This window comes from Gasterosteus aculeatus, chromosome 20, assembly GCF_964276395.1.
Source record: "Gasterosteus aculeatus chromosome 20, fGasAcu3.hap1.1, whole genome shotgun sequence".
Classification (NCBI taxonomy): Eukaryota; Metazoa; Chordata; class Actinopteri; order Perciformes; family Gasterosteidae; genus Gasterosteus; species Gasterosteus aculeatus.
In genome coordinates, this window is record NC_135707.1 from 316,616 (window position 1) to 331,084 (window position 14,469).

Below are 14,469 nucleotides of genomic sequence, written 5' to 3' on the forward strand. Positions count from 1 at the left end.
TCGTTCTCTCTCTCGTTCTCTCGATCTCTCGTTCTCTCTCTCGTTCTCTCGATCTCTCGTTCTCTCTCTCGTTCTCTCGATCTCTCGTTCTCTCGATCTCTCGTTCTCTCGATCTCTCGTTCTCTCTCTCGTTCTCTCTCTCGTTCTCTCGATCTCTCGTTCTCGATCTCTCGTTCTCGATCTCTCGTTCTCTCTCTCGTTCTCTCGATCTCTCGTTCTCTCTCTCGTTCTCTCGATCTCTCGTTCTCGATCTCTCGTTCTCTCGATCTCTCGTTCTCGATCTCTCGTTCTCTCGTTCTCGTTCTCTCGATCTCTCGTTCTCGATCTCTCGTTCTCGATCTCTCGTTCTCTCGTTCTCGTTCTCTCGATCTCTCGTTCTCGATCTCTCGTTCTCGATCTCTCGTTCTCTCGTTCTCGTTCTCTCGATCTCTCTCTCGTTCTCTCGATCTCTCTCAAACAAACAGTTGTGGTTAAACTTCAGTATTTTATTATCAAACTGACAAACACATGTAAATTCACAGGGATCGTGTGCTGCGAGTCACATGACTAAACGTGTTTCTGTTAATAGTCTTTTAGTAACAAGACATAATCTTCTCTCATCATGATGACATCAGCAGGTGGGCGGGTCCACCAGAACGACATCTTCTGATTGGTGGCTGTGGCCCTTGGAGGAGCTTTGGAATGCTCTAGGAGCCTTTTGCGCTTCTAGTCATCATCCCGATGACCTTCCACTCATCTGGAGTCAGCTGAGACCAAACAAACACAAACATTGATTGTTAGTTTTATCTTTAATTCTTTAGGCTATTAATTATACAAAATAAATCCTCATCATGTGAACGATTTGTGCTGACTCATTAATAGACATAATGCATGTGTGTCTTAGATTTACATAACACTGAGATCTCTCCCTCAGTTTTTGGGGGGGGTCAAAGGTCAGCAGATGTCACTTGTGTACAGACTGTAAAGTCCTCGGAGTCAATAGATTAAAAAAAAAATTCACGTATCATTAATGTAGATTAATCACGATCAAGATTAGTGCACGCTTTAGCCGTCCTCTGCTTAATTGTATTTTAAACACAATCTCCACACATGTGATCATGTTGGATATTAATATTGGTTTATTGGCTTCCTAATCTCAGCCACAATAATCTCATAGATTAACTCGCTAACTTTGACAGCCCTCATTATCAGGTAACCAACCGAACATGGTGGGGGGGGGGGGGGGGGGGGTTGTCCCCACACGTGGCCGAATAAGTTTGTGTTTGCGTGCACAAGACTCTCGCCTGCCCGACCTGGATTTGAAAACCTAGTGGAGTTTCATTTAAATGTGACACTCACTCTGCGCAACTCGTTAAACTCCCCAGCCATCGACACGTATTCACCTCCGTCGAACCGGACAACCTTAAGACAAAGAAAGACAAGGTTATTCACCTGAGATACCAGTCCAAACACTGACCGTAGACCATTCCAAACACTGACCGTAGACCATTCCAAACACTGACCGTAGACCTTAGACCAGTCCAAACACTGACCGTAGACCATTCCAAACACTGACCGTAGACCTTAGACCAGTCCAAACACTGACCGTAGACCATTCCAAACACTGACCGTAGACCTTAGACCAGTCCAAACACTGACCGTAGACCAGTCCAAACACTGACCGTAGACCAGTCCAAACACTGACCGTAGACCAGTCCAAACTCTGACCGTAGACCAGTCCAAACACTGACCTTAGACCAGTCCAAACACTGACCATAGACCAGTCCAAACACTGACCGTAGACCTTAGACCAGTCCAAACACTGACCATAGACCAGTCCAAACACTGACCGTAGATCTTAGACCAGTCCAAACACTGACCGTAGACCAGTCCAAACACTGACCGTAGACCAGTCCAAACACTGACCATAGACCAGTCCAAACACTGACCGTAGACCAGTCCAAACTCTGACCGTAGACCAGTCCAAACACTGACCGTAGACCTTAGACCAGTCCAAACACTGACCATAGACCAGTCCAAACTCTGACCGTAGACCAGTCCAAACACTGACCGTAGACCTTAGACCAGTCCAAACACTGACCATAGACCAGTCCAAACACTGACCATAGACCAGTCCAAACACTGACCGTAGATCTTAGACCAGTCCAAACACTGACCGTAGACCAGTCCAAACACTGACCGTAGACCAGTCCAAACACTGACCTTAGACCAGTCCAAACACTGACCGTAGACCAGTCCAAACTCTGACCGTAGACCAGTCCAAACACTGACCGTAGATCTTAGACCAGTCCAAACACTGACCATAGACCAGTCCAAACACTGACCGTAGACCTTAGACCAGTCCAAACACTGACCGTAGATCTTAGACCAGTCCAAACTCTGACCTTAGACCAGTGTCAACTCACCGCTCCAGACATCCAGGTAGCGTAGTCGCTGCTTATGTACGCTGCCAGGTTTGAGACCTCCGTTGGGGTCCCGAGTCGACCGGTTGGGATTCGACCGATCATCGCCTTCTCAAACTCTCCAGTTGGGTCCAGACGGCTGAAGGCTCCCTAAATAAAAGCAACAACAAACAGTTAAACAAATAACTACAAACAAACATCATCATCATCGATAAGCGGGTGTGCGGTACCTTGGTTCTAATTGGTCCAGGCTGGATTATGTTAAACCTGTGACCATAGCGCCCCCACTCCGCAGCCAGAGATCTGACGACAACAACAGTGTTACCGTGTGTTATACCATAACACATGTCAGCAATAACAGAAGCATCCAAGAGCAGAGGTCAGAGGTCAGACTGACTTGTAGAGCGCCTCCACCCCAGCCTTTGCTGACGCACTCGGGACCACAAACCCAGAACCTGACTCAGCGTAGATGGTGGTTATGGCGAGGAAAGACGCACCTAAACAATAAATCAACAACAACATCATAAAAGATGCACCTTCAAAAACAATCAACAAAACCATAATAACTCCGGACTCTAGATTAGTCTCCCGCCTCTTTGGCCCTTTCACAATATGCGTTCTTGTGTGGACTCCTGTTCTCGTGGACTCGTGAGACGTCATCAGTCGCTTGTAATACTAAATGTATTAGTAAGACCAGCTGATCAAGTTAGCTGCTGTTCCAATTGCGTAAATGACCGTTCTCTGTTCTCCCGAACCCGTGAATCAGGACGGAGTCTGATCTCGCCGTCTTAGGTATTGAGACTCCTGACTCTGGATCAGTCTCTAACCTCTCTGACTCCGGATCAGTCTCTTGCCCAGCTCCAGGGTGATGTAGGCGGTCCCGTTGAGGACAATGTCTGTAATGCTTTTCCAGGCGTTTGGGGACAATTGTTCAGATGGACAGACAAAGTTTCCTGCCGCGTTGTTGATGATCACCTAGACCAATCAACCAATGAGGAAGGTTAACGAGGGGTCTTCACAAGGACTCTAAAACCAGGATGTGTGTGTGCTCTTACATCAGGAAGTCCAGTTAGAGACTCAACCTGGTCGACACAAAAAGAGACGGCTTCTGGATCTCTGACGTCACACTGGACCGCATGGACCTGAGACAAAGAGGAAGGGGAACCAGTTATGATCAGAACAGTTCAGACCAGGCCACTTCCGACTAGACCAGATCAGTTCAACAGATTAAAAACGGTTGGAGCAAAAGGAGCAGTAGATTGCATCTGGACTGAGACGTTAGTCTGGTTCTGATTCTAGCATTTATTGTTGATTTTAGCTCTGGTTCTGATTCTAGCTCTGGTTCTAGCTTCAATTCTGTCATAGTTTAAGTTTTGGTTCTGGTTCTAGTTAGTTACCTTGTTTCCGGTCTGGCAGCTGATCTCCTCGGCTGTTTTCTGCAGAACCTCCAACTTCCTGAACCACAAACAAAATCCCTCTTCAAAACAAACGTTAGCATAGCATCAAGCAGCGGTAGCATTGCACGTTGGGTTCACACCGGTGCAAGAAGCTTGTGGTACCGCTGTGAAGCTAACAGTGGCTGTTGGTTTGCCTCTTGACCTGCTGGCGATGACACACTGGGCTCCCAGTTGAGACAGCGTGGTGGTCATGGCCCGGCCCAGGCCAGTCCCTCCCCCCGTGATGAATGCCACCCGGTCCTTGAAGCTTCCTGTCGGCAGCATGACGCATTCAATCGGCGGGAAGAACGCTGACTGGGAAAGAGGAGGGGAGCCAGACTGCTGAAGAAGAGCGGCCGAGCTGTGGATCCATGACTGAGTCAGGACGGAACCCAAACAGGATCAGAACCGGAAAAGAATCAAAACCACAACAGGCTTAGAACTTCATGTTTAAATTAAACTTTAACGTCTGTATCCACAGTGAGGCTTGTTAATGTCCATCATTGTGCATTAAAACTAACGATTTTTGAATTAAAGGACAAGAGGACTGTCATCAAGACGTCAGCGTCAAAGGGACTGTAATGATAATAATAAATACATATTTAACAAATATGTATTTACTGAATACTTTTTGTAACATATTTCATGTGTGGTCAGCTGCTTGAAACTGATTATATTGATTTGTTTCACAATGTACTTTTTTATCTCTTATTTTTTAAATTCTATCCTCCCCGTAGCCCGTAGCCTTCTATTTTATACTGTAGATCTAAAAAATCCCATTTTACTGTCCAATGTTATGCACCAACCAACATGTCTAACCTATATTGGCAATAAACATTCCTGATTGATGGAAGAGTTCACCGATAACATTATTGATCACAGATATTAAATACACTCTTAGTCAGAATCAGAATCAGCTTTATTGCCATGAGAGCCACCATGCGAGCATCATCATGAGGAGAGGGCCAACAAATGCCCCCATGATTCTCACCTTGACTGATGTTGCGCAGGCAGGAAGAATCGAACGTTATTAAAAAGAAAAGGAGGCTTCTTAATCAGACCTGTGAGTACGCGGAGAGCAAATCTAGTGTGCAGCTTTTATCACGGAAAACGATCATTTCTAAAAACTCCGGCCAAAGTGGAGATTTCTGAAAACTCTGTTTTTGTGTTTGCGTGTGAACTCGGTCCAACGGAGTTTTAGGTTGTCAAACATCACAGTGTGCGACTTGTTGTTGGTTTTGAGAATTCTGATTGGTTTGCACGTCTTTATCCTTCTCGTTACACTGCCGACTACAGGTTTGGCGTAGTTATGATGGCGCCCGGGGCCGTATTTATGCGGGTTCATATAAACAGAAACTTTTTTGAAAACGGAGGGGCAGAAATATTCGTTTCTGTAAATACCCGGCCATGTGTGAATGTGGCCTGAGTCGATCCCTGAACTCCCAGTTGACTTCCTCTGAGACGGGAAACTGAGTATCCGCTTCCAGAACAGCTGATCTGCGTTAGTTCAATGGACTCGTGCATGACGGTTATAAAAAGCCATCATCAATGGAGCCCCGATAGCACGAGTCACCACGAGTCACCATGACGACAGTAAATAAAAGAGCTATTTCCCTGCGATGGAGTTGGAGGTCCTTCTGCAGGCCGGTGAGCATGAGCACGTATTTCGCTGCAAATGAAATACAGCAGCGAAGGAGAGAGAGAGACTGCGTGGGGAAGAATCGCTGCCCGAGTCAACGCGTAAGTTTAAATGTACTGTTCCATTGACATGACATTTAACCGTAAGATCGGCGCAGGCCATAGTTATGAATATAAGTAGGAATGAAATCTGATTTTCATTTAGGTGCAATCCAACAGGGGAAAAAAGGACCTGGAAGCAGCTAAAAATGAAATTTAAAAAGATAATTCAAAAAGGTATGACATATATTGCTATGATTGCACCTCACTTTAATTTTAATTCATTTTTTTTAATTGACTTTGGCTATTAAACAAAGTAAATATTAATTCAGTGGCTACTTGAAATAGTAAATTAAACCCCTAATAAAATGTTGATTTTACACGTCTTTTCACTTAATACCCCACTTAGACACATTTTTATTTTATACCTAAGTGTCTCCTATCGAAGTCATTTAAAATGTGACTCTGTAGCCTACACCAACACTCATTAATTAATTAATACTAATTAAAAAACAAAGAAACATTGAGTTCTGCTCAGCCAACAGAAAGAAGGCAGCCACCTGCAATCCTGTGGAATTCCTCTTTGATGGTTCTAAGAGGTTTGTGTCCGGGAAACACGCGTTTCAGTGCGAGGGGAACTTTCCTCACAGCTCTGCAAACTGCTGCCTTGCCAAAGTGCTCTGCATCCCCGATGTTATAAAGAAAACCACCATTTGCAAAAAAACGTAGCGCGATGCACAAGATTTGCTCCGATGTGGGCGCACGTCCGTGTGTGAGGTTGGTGATATACGGCCGGAGAATGTTAGTGAGATAAATGATCCCTTGTGAGGAAAAGCTGTAGCGTTCTAACAGAAATTCCTCTGGAAATGATAAAACGTCTAATCTGGGTCGGAAGACTCTCTCGTGACGTAAAGCATTTCGAATCACGACGGCTTCGATGTCAATTGGATTCGGTAGAAAAGGGCAATCCGTGTCTACCACGGTAGAAACTCCGGGTTTCTTATAGTAAACCTGCCAGCGAGCAGGTGATGTTCACAGAGTCTGTTACCATGGTGATTGACCCAGAGTCTGTTACCATGGTGATTGACCCAGAGTCTGTTACCATGGTGATTGACTCAGAGTTTCCCTGATCTCAGAGTTAACTTACTCTGAGTTTTCACATAACCCGCTTCCTGGAAACCCCCCGGGTCACGCCTATAGCAACGCACGGCTAATTCACTGGCGTTAGCGTCTTTTACTGACTCTGGTTACGGAAATGTTTACTTTCATAATTAAAACAGTATTTGGCTCGAAAGGTAATGAGCTAACGCCTACTTTAACAGCATCAAATCCCCTCAAAACATTACACGATAAGTTTTATTAATAGTTTTACCGGATAGTTAGCTAAAAACTGTCCGCGTCAGGAGACAGTGACGGTACGTAGTTGTGATTGACGGAGATGTTTCTACGTCATAATCGAACATTTGGGAATTCCGATCCAGCCTTTGACTCTGATAGTTAAGGAATGAGCTGCAGTGCGCGTGCACGTCCTGATCAGAGTGCATGAGGAAGTGAGTGAAAGGTCAAACTACAGAAACTGTTTTCATTTGTTCGTTCAATAAATATTCAATGACGTCACCTCTACCGTCAGACCTTTGATTATTAATTTTGCTGTTTTTTTTCTTATGACTTCTTTGCAATGTCACGCATAACTATCTTCATATTTTATATATTATATATTTAAATGTTTCTCACCGTGTGAAATGAAGTCCTCGCCGAAAGGAGAAGTTTAGCTTTCCTCCATAACATCGAGGTCGCCATGTTGTTCAAGACTGATGACCTTTGACCCGGATGAGACCAACGTAGAGGAGAAGGGGAGGGGCGCTCATGGGAAATGCAGTTAAGACAAAGGACAAATACAAAGTTACACAAAAATCAGGATATTATTAATGTAATGTACATTTCAGTGTTTAGTCCCTATGTTATATGTGAAAATGTCATATATTAAACAGGACGAAAGCCCCCAAGAACAAGAAACATTTGATCAAATAAAGCAAACCTATAATTCAAAAATAATGTCCTAATCGACGCACCCCTGTGAGGGATGGTTCGGTCCAGAATGTGACGAAGATGACGTGTCCCCGTAATGCGTCTAAAAGAATCTCACTTAAGAGTAAAATTCCATTTATTTTGTACAATTTCCTGTCGAAACATACCTCACACGTGAGGTGATCGATATCCAATCAGTTCCGCATCCCATACTGACCTCCTGTGGTTTAAGGATCGGGCGGACGGGGTTTTATTTACAAGGGCTTCCTGTTTGCTCTGACCTCTACGGTACCGGACCGGTGTGGTCCGACAGTCGGACCACGGAGCTGCCCAAAGGAACCGACCTGCCGATCAATCAGCAGTGATCGATGACAGATGGAGGCGCGAGTCTCCGAACCCAAACTGATTCTGGTCTTCAGCGGGAAACGGAAGTCCGGGAAAGACTACGTGACGGACCTGATCCAGAACCGGTAAACCGAGCGGATGGCTTCTTATTGGTCATCGATCAATGGGTCTCTGATCAGTTTGAACACGAGGATGATCATGTTTTCTGTTTGTGAGTTAACTGTGACGTCAGGACACGGACGTAATACGGTTTTATTGCAGTACTTTGTTTCTTCCTCTGTAGTTTAGGTTCTGATGTTTGCGGCGTCCTGCGTCTGTCCGGACCTCTCAAGCAGCAGTACGCTCAGGTGACGCGCACGCGCGCGCGCGCACACACACACACACACACACACACACACACACACGTACGTCACGCTGGTTCTGGTGGTTCTGCAGGAACACGGTCTGGACCTGGATCAGCTGATGGGTTCTGGTCTCTATAAGGAGCAATATCGAGCTGACATGATCCTTTGGGGGGAAATTCGACGACAGCAGGACCCCGGGTTCTTCTGTCGCCTAGCAACCAGAGGGGTACAGCAGCCCGTGTGGGTACGTCACCGTGCGGCTAGCTGCTAGCTAGTTGTAAGCGCTCTGCTCTGATTGGTCGGGTGACGCGCTCTGCTCTGATTGGTCAGGTGGTGAGCGATGCCCGGCGGCTGTCAGACCTGCAGTGGTTCTGGTCGGAGTTTCCGCGACAGACTCAGAGTGTCAGGGTTCAAAGCTCAGACGAAACACGCCAACAGAGGGGGTGGAGCTTCTCAGCAGGTTAGGTCACCTGTCTGCTTACCTGTCAGCTTTCCTCTCCATTTGTTGCTTCACCGGTCTGTTTACCCGTCCGTCCCTCAGGTGTTGATGATGCAGAGTCAGAATGTGGGTTGGACAGCAGGGTTGAATTTGATTGGATCATCACCAATGAGACCAACGCCCCCTCGTTAGAAGAGCAGCTGCGACCAATCCTGAAGTTGGCTGAGGAAGCAGTGTCACTGACAGCCATGGATCAATAAACACATTGATAAGTGATGAATGTTAGGTCTGTGGATTATTGGTTTTCTGATCAATAAAGTTTGGACTCTTCAGTGCTGTCACTCACTGCTTGTTCACATCAAAGCAAAGACTCACGGGAGATTTTCACCCTATAAGTCACCAGCCGGCACTAATAAGAACTAATTTCGTCAATGAACTGAAACTAGAACCCGCATATATTGATCTGTAGTTTCTAGGTTTGTCTGATGTAATGATGCTGACACTGCATCAGGGAACAAACATCAAATGTTTGTTCGTCTGACATGAACAAAAACGAGTCAGTTTGGATCTACATTTCAGTGACCGTGCTTTTATTTTATAAAATTCTCAATTTGTCATGATTTATTACAATGAGTTGTGACATCACCGCTTCCAAGTAAAAACATTTCCAAACTTGACTCATTGGGTCAAAGGTCATCTGTGGTTTCAATTCATCCCTGGGCCGCAATAAGGCGGCAGAATGCCCCGTGGGGATTGGCTGCCTTTAACCCCGCCTTCTAGGAACAAACAAATCATTGGCTCTAATCAATCTTTAATGTGGCAAAAAAAGCTAACGAGAAACCGTTAAGACGAACACTTCATTAGTTCAGAATTAGTCAACGAGTACACGGCTGTTAGTTAAACTCCCTTATAGACAAAGAACATCAAGCAGCTCCCCAACTGGCCTCCTTCACATAATACTGGGGGGGGGGGTGGTTGGCACTGGCAACGGGGGCGCAAGGTTTCAGTAAAGCAACAATCACAGGAATGTGTGAAAGCAGGAATCATTAAGGGGGTGTGAAGGGAACGAGGTGATGGGGGGGATGTTTGGTCCTCCTTTATCCAGCGGAGGACGAGTGATGGGAATGTTGTAGCCATCCACCTGTCGGGTAGCGGGGGGGGGGGGGGGGGGGGGGGGGGGGGTTCAGCAGGAGTTCAGCTCCTCCATGGTCTGATTCAGGGTTGCCTGAAGCTCCATGTTGGAATTTCGGGCCGAAGACAAAGCATCTGAAAAAAGTTTGAAAAAAAATGAGATGACTTATGAATAAAGCCTAAATAGTCATTTTTATAGCACAAGGAGAGACTCACCCTCCAGCCCGTCGATGGTTCGCTCCAGTTTGGCCACTGACCGCTCGGCAGCTTCGGCTCTGATCTCCGCCTGCAGACAGGAAGTGACATCAGGTAACGAGTGCTCTGACGGGGCGGGAGGCCCTTTCTGGATACGCCTATATGTCCTTGAGACGTCAGTCGCAGCTCGAGTACTGCTCCAATTCTAAAGTTTGCATCTCACCGAGGACGCATAATCCACGGATGGGAGTCGTCCTGACCATTTTACCCAGAATGCATTGGAGCAGACTTCTTGCGAGAGCCAAACATCCCCGAACACATTTCACATCAGCAACAGACACCAACGGCAGAGCAACATAAACACAACCAAGTCAAATGAAATGTTCCCTTAAGACAGAGTCACATTTCAGGCCTTTTTCAAGGCGAGAAGTTCATTGTTTAAGCAACATAGTTTGTCAACATTGAGCCTTCTTAACTAAGCCACACACACACACACACAATGTTGTTTTTCTTCCAAAGGCCTTACACATCTGCTGAGACTCCATTAAATACCAGCAGGTATTACATGTAGAAGCTCACAAAGGGCCGTGGTCGGACCTTCCAGCAGGACAACGATCCAAAGCACACCTCAAAATCTACCAACAGCGTTCACAGAATAGGAGCGTCCTCCAGACTGCGCGCTTAGCTTTCCAGGTTTTGAGAAGGGTTAGCGGCTCACCTCCTTCAGCTTGTTGCTCAGGTTCTTGATCTCCTCTTCATACCGGTCCTCCTTATGAGAGTACTGAGACAGACAGACAGTCAGTGCTCCAGCTCACAGGAATATGTTTAACTCCTGCAGCAATGGAGAAGTGTGGCCATTCGACCGTCCATGATGCTCTACCAGTGGACCTCCTCCTCCTCCTACCTTCTCAGCCTGGGCCTCCAGAGACTTTGAACCAGTGAAGACTGTTTTCAGCTCCTCCTCCAACACGCGACTCTTACTGCAGGTCAAAGGTTAAATAGACAGTTTGTTTTAGGGACCTTGCGAGGGTCTTTATGTCTTGGTGACATTTCAGAAGGTAAGTTTAGTGGAACCATCAGTGGCGCAGCAGGTTAAAGTCATGCAGAGAGCAGCAGCAGGAGGAGGAGCTGAAGCAGCAACTAGAGGTCAGAGGTCAGGAGGAGGAGCTCCTCTGGTTCTCATTTACAGCAGGTGAGGGTACCTTGTCCTCCGATGCCTGCAGGGTCTTCAGCGACTGGTCAAAGCTCCTCAACTGTTCCTCCAACTTCTGAACCTTACTGTTAGACCGGTGGACAGACAAGCAGCGGGACATGCAGCAGCAGACAGGCAGAGGAAGACCGATGGAGAGATTAGAGCGCTCGTTAGGAGGCAGCGTGACGTCGTCGGTCTAATTGCGACGTCACAAGAACTAGAAGCCGCTGACAGACGGAGACAAGTGGAGGGGTGTGTGTGTGTGTGTGTGTGTGTGTGTGTGTGTGTGTGAGAGACCTCTCGCCCTGCTCAGCTCGGTTTTCAGCTCGTTCCAGTTCACCTTCCACCATCACCAGCTTACGAGCCACCTGTCAACCAAAACACTGAACCATAAATACATTTATAATAAGAGTAGATGAAGTCCAGCGTTCTGATTGGTTCAGAGAGAGTCACTAGGTGTGTATTATTCAGCAGTAATGTACAGTACCTGTTCACATGAGTCAGTATCACTGCGCACTCAGAGCTGCAGTCAGTTACTTCCCGAGGGAGCTTTTAGCATTGGAAGTAAAACAGGACGGGAGAACTGAGCAGAAGAATTCCTCCACGTGTCAAACAGAAGGGGGGCGAGTGGCAAACGGACCACTTAATGCACCGCTATGCTAAGCTAGCTGCTAGGCTACTTCCATCTCAACATGTAACGCCACCCTGCGCGGCGCACAGTCTGCAGAGGACCACCACTGTGTCCCTAAAAGACAGTGGTTTGAAAATGTCCTGCTAAATGTGGGGACATTGCTGGACTTCAAACACGTTAAATGATGGAGAGCAAAGTGCACGAGGACGACCGGAAGAGCCGCTAGTTCAACATGTTCCACCAGGTGGAATTCTGCCTCCAAGATGATCAAATGTGTGGAGTTTTGTGTTTAAAATAACATTAACAATTAAACAACAGTGTCTAAAATACATGCTTTATAAAGTGATTACTCATTACTTAGATTTAGAAAAACATTCATTATAAACAACAACATCCATTAATCGTCATTAATCAATTTCAAAATGTGCGATTAGTTGTTTTCTTATTCTATTGACAGCCCCAATAAGAATTCTATTTATATCAATAATTTAATTCCACACTTGCTATTAATCCAATACGGCACCCTGCCGTTCCCAACACCACCTTCTGTAGACAGCGAGCTAACTAGCATAGCACAGGGCCGACCCTTTGGTCAACGCTGAAGTTAATAAAAATAAAAACTTGTTCAGAGAAATCAGTCAACACGTCTGCTAAGAGATGGAGATCCACATCATCAGAGTAACGTTTTAGTACCTCCTCATATTTGCGGTCGGCCTCCTCAGCGATCAGCTTGGCTTCTCTCAGCTGGACCTCCAGCTGCTCCATCTTCTCCTCATCCTTCAGAGCTCTATTCTCAATCACCTTCATACCTCTGAAAGAGCATCCGACAGGGAGACATTAAGGAATCAGTCTCCTTGTTGGAGCCATAAACCCTCCAGGCGCGTCTTACCTCTCGCTCTCGTCGGCTGACTTCTCCACCTCGTCCAGTTTATGGAGGGTGGAGGACAGTTGCCCCTGGGCTCGCTCCAGAGTGTCCTCGCTGAGCTGCAGGCGGCGACTGAGAGCAGTCACCTCCGCCTCCGCCTGCGTGACACAGAGCAGGGGTCAGGAGTCCTCACTACATTCACATTGCTCTTCCAACACAGGTAAGTGACAACCTGACAGACCCTCCTGACCTGGACAGGGTGTGTGTGTGTGTGTGTGTGTGTGTGTGTGTGTGTGTGTGTGTGTGTGTACCTCCTCTCTGCTCCGCTTCTCCTTCTCCACCTCCTTCTGCAGTCTGGCGGCTCGGTCATCCGCCTCCTCCGCCTGCTCCTGCAGCACTTTGATCTTCTTCTTCACGGCATCGATGCTGTTTAGTCCTCCGCTCATCGTCGTCTTCTGCAGGAGGAACGTTACAGCGTCATTACTTTGTAGTTTGAAGTTACTTAAAAAGGGAAAACTACTGACACAACGTAATGGCAGAAGACACGGTAACCACGGTAACCACAGATTAAACGGGTGGTTTGATTGAAAGCAGCAGATTGATCAAAATCCAATCTGGTAAATATCAACCACATTTATTGCTGTTAACTTGTTGGTGTTTGAAGCGTAACCCAAAAAACTACTGATGTGCAAATAAATATTCACAATGGTGGAATAGTCATTTTAGTTTAACTGCTAACAAAGACAAAAATAATGTAAGTATATACACACACACACACACACACACACAGTTGTGTATGTGGAAGTAAAACAAACAAAAGAACCGAGCAGAGGAATTCCTCCACGTGTCAAACGAAGCAAACTGACCACTTTAGGACTGATAAGCTAAGCTAGCTGCTAGGCTAAACTAGCTGCTAGGCTACATCCATCTCAACATCTACCTGCAGAGGACCACCCGTGTGTCCCTAAAAGACAGTGGTTTGAAAACGTCATTGTTGGGACTTCAAACACGTCAAACGACGGAGACCTCAGAGCAAAGTGCACGAGGACGACAGGAAGAGGAACATGTTCCACCTCAAAGACGATCACATGGGGCAGTTTGGGTTTGAAATACAACACAAGTGTGTCTAAAATACACGCTTTCTAAAGTGATTACTTGTTAAAACAAATCGTATAGTTTAATTAACTTTTAATAGTAATAATGAATTTCAAAATGTGCAATTAACTAGTTAACTTGTTTTAATCTGTTGACAGACCTTTTTGAGTCAGTTATCACTAATTATTGATTAATTGCATAATAAACACGTTATTCCTCTATACAAGTCAGGCTGAAGTAATTCGTTCGAATTAGCACGTTAGCTCCGGATGCTAACAGCGACCACCGCCCTGTTAGCATGCCAGCTAGCGCTCGAAGCTAGCGGACAGCGGTCGACATGTTCCGGAGGGATTAGCCTCACCTGTCCGAGTCCTCTGGAGAAAACGCACCTGTGGCTCGTGCCCGACTTAATCTGTCGCCGTCACTTCCCTGTTAGCAGGGTAACTAGCTGCTAGCGGGCTAAGGGAGCTGCTGGCTCACTTTTAAACTGGGAGAAGTTACACAATACTCGGTATCGGTCTGAAGCGGCACGTGGACTCGGGTCTCTGGTTCCGGTTCTGGTCGCACTTTCAGGTCTCGGTGTTGGTTCTGGTCCTTAATCTGCGATCCACCGCTTCCTCGTCCAGCCAACTCCCAAGCGACGACAACACCAACTTCCGGGTTAAATTCCCTCCACCAGAAGTGACGAA

General features: G+C 46.4%; 3 protein-coding genes across 9 annotated transcripts; 1 reads left to right on the top strand and 2 right to left on the bottom strand.

Annotated features, from left to right (window-relative positions):
• Positions 1-470: 470 nt before the first annotated feature.
• Positions 471-8,809, bottom strand: decr1 (2,4-dienoyl CoA reductase 1, mitochondrial). Of its 6 annotated transcripts, none has more exons than XM_078094222.1 (11): positions 8,715-8,809; positions 7,250-7,334; positions 4,002-4,213; positions 3,800-3,857; positions 3,458-3,544; positions 3,230-3,377; positions 2,800-2,899; positions 2,633-2,705; positions 2,406-2,552; positions 1,339-1,401; positions 471-746 (listed from the first exon to the last, which is right to left on the bottom strand). In XM_078094222.1, the coding sequence occupies exons 1-11, from the start codon at positions 8,732-8,734 to the stop codon at positions 687-689; spliced, it is 1,053 nt and encodes a 350-aa protein (XP_077950348.1). In that variant the 5' UTR covers positions 8,735-8,809; the 3' UTR covers positions 471-686. The 6 variants fall into 6 exon arrangements, with proteins under 6 accessions (XP_077950348.1, XP_077950349.1, XP_077950346.1 ...); XM_078094223.1 differs by having other exon boundaries at positions 7,250-7,378; positions 8,715-8,802; XM_078094220.1 differs by having other exon boundaries at positions 3,800-3,879; positions 3,940-4,213; positions 7,250-7,378; positions 8,715-8,739.
• Positions 7,799-9,003, top strand: pmvk (phosphomevalonate kinase). The gene is made up of 5 exons (XM_040166354.2): positions 7,799-8,013; positions 8,172-8,235; positions 8,324-8,476; positions 8,563-8,692; positions 8,774-9,003. The coding sequence occupies exons 1-5, from the start codon at positions 7,919-7,921 to the stop codon at positions 8,929-8,931; spliced, it is 600 nt and encodes a 199-aa protein (XP_040022288.1). The 5' UTR covers positions 7,799-7,918; the 3' UTR covers positions 8,932-9,003.
• A 237-nt stretch (positions 9,004-9,240) lies between these two features.
• On the bottom strand, positions 9,241-14,463 carry LOC120811160 (uncharacterized). Of its 2 annotated transcripts, none has more exons than XM_078094225.1 (9): positions 14,142-14,463; positions 12,997-13,140; positions 12,710-12,843; positions 12,514-12,631; positions 11,487-11,557; positions 10,902-10,977; positions 10,716-10,778; positions 10,019-10,088; positions 9,241-9,937 (listed from the first exon to the last, which is right to left on the bottom strand). In XM_078094225.1, exons 2-9 carry the CDS (start codon positions 13,129-13,131, stop codon positions 9,855-9,857), a joined length of 750 nt encoding a protein of 249 aa, XP_077950351.1. In that variant the 5' UTR covers positions 13,132-13,140; positions 14,142-14,463; the 3' UTR covers positions 9,241-9,854. The 2 variants fall into 2 exon arrangements, with proteins under 2 accessions (XP_077950351.1, XP_077950352.1); XM_078094226.1 differs by lacking the exon at positions 10,902-10,977 and adding an exon at positions 11,200-11,275.
• Positions 14,464-14,469: the final 6 nt, after the last annotated feature.

What these genes read in the sequence shown, in the direction of transcription:
- decr1 (XM_078094219.1), bottom strand. Translation starts at nt 7,754, where the DNA reads ATGGGATGCGGAACTGATTGGATATCGATCACCTCACGTGTGAG. An exon ending in TCGATCACCTCACGTGTGAG is followed by an intron (nt 7,335 to 7,710) that starts GTATGTTTCGAC and finishes TCCGGGTCAAAG; the next exon opens with GTCATCAGTCTTGAACAACA. An exon ending in CTCTAACTGGACTTCCTGAT is followed by an intron (nt 3,378 to 3,457) that starts GTAAGAGCACAC and finishes TGATTGGTCTAG; the next exon opens with GTGATCATCAACAACGCGGC.
- pmvk (XM_040166354.2), top strand. Translation starts at nt 7,919, where the DNA reads ATGGAGGCGCGAGTCTCCGAACCCAAACTGATTCTGGTCTTCAGCGGG. An exon ending in ACGGACCTGATCCAGAACCG is followed by an intron (nt 8,014 to 8,171) that starts GTAAACCGAGCG and finishes CTTCCTCTGTAG; the next exon opens with TTTAGGTTCTGATGTTTGCG. An exon ending in TCAAGCAGCAGTACGCTCAG is followed by an intron (nt 8,236 to 8,323) that starts GTGACGCGCACG and finishes GTGGTTCTGCAG; the next exon opens with GAACACGGTCTGGACCTGGA.
- LOC120811160 (XM_078094225.1), bottom strand. Translation starts at nt 13,131, where the DNA reads ATGAGCGGAGGACTAAACAGCATCGATGCCGTGAAGAAGAAGATCAAA. An exon ending in AGAAGCGGAGCAGAGAGGAG is followed by an intron (nt 12,844 to 12,996) that starts GTACACACACAC and finishes TGTGTCACGCAG; the next exon opens with GCGGAGGCGGAGGTGACTGC. An exon ending in AACCATCGACGGGCTGGAGG is followed by an intron (nt 9,938 to 10,018) that starts GTGAGTCTCTCC and finishes AACTTTTTTCAG; the next exon opens with ATGCTTTGTCTTCGGCCCGA.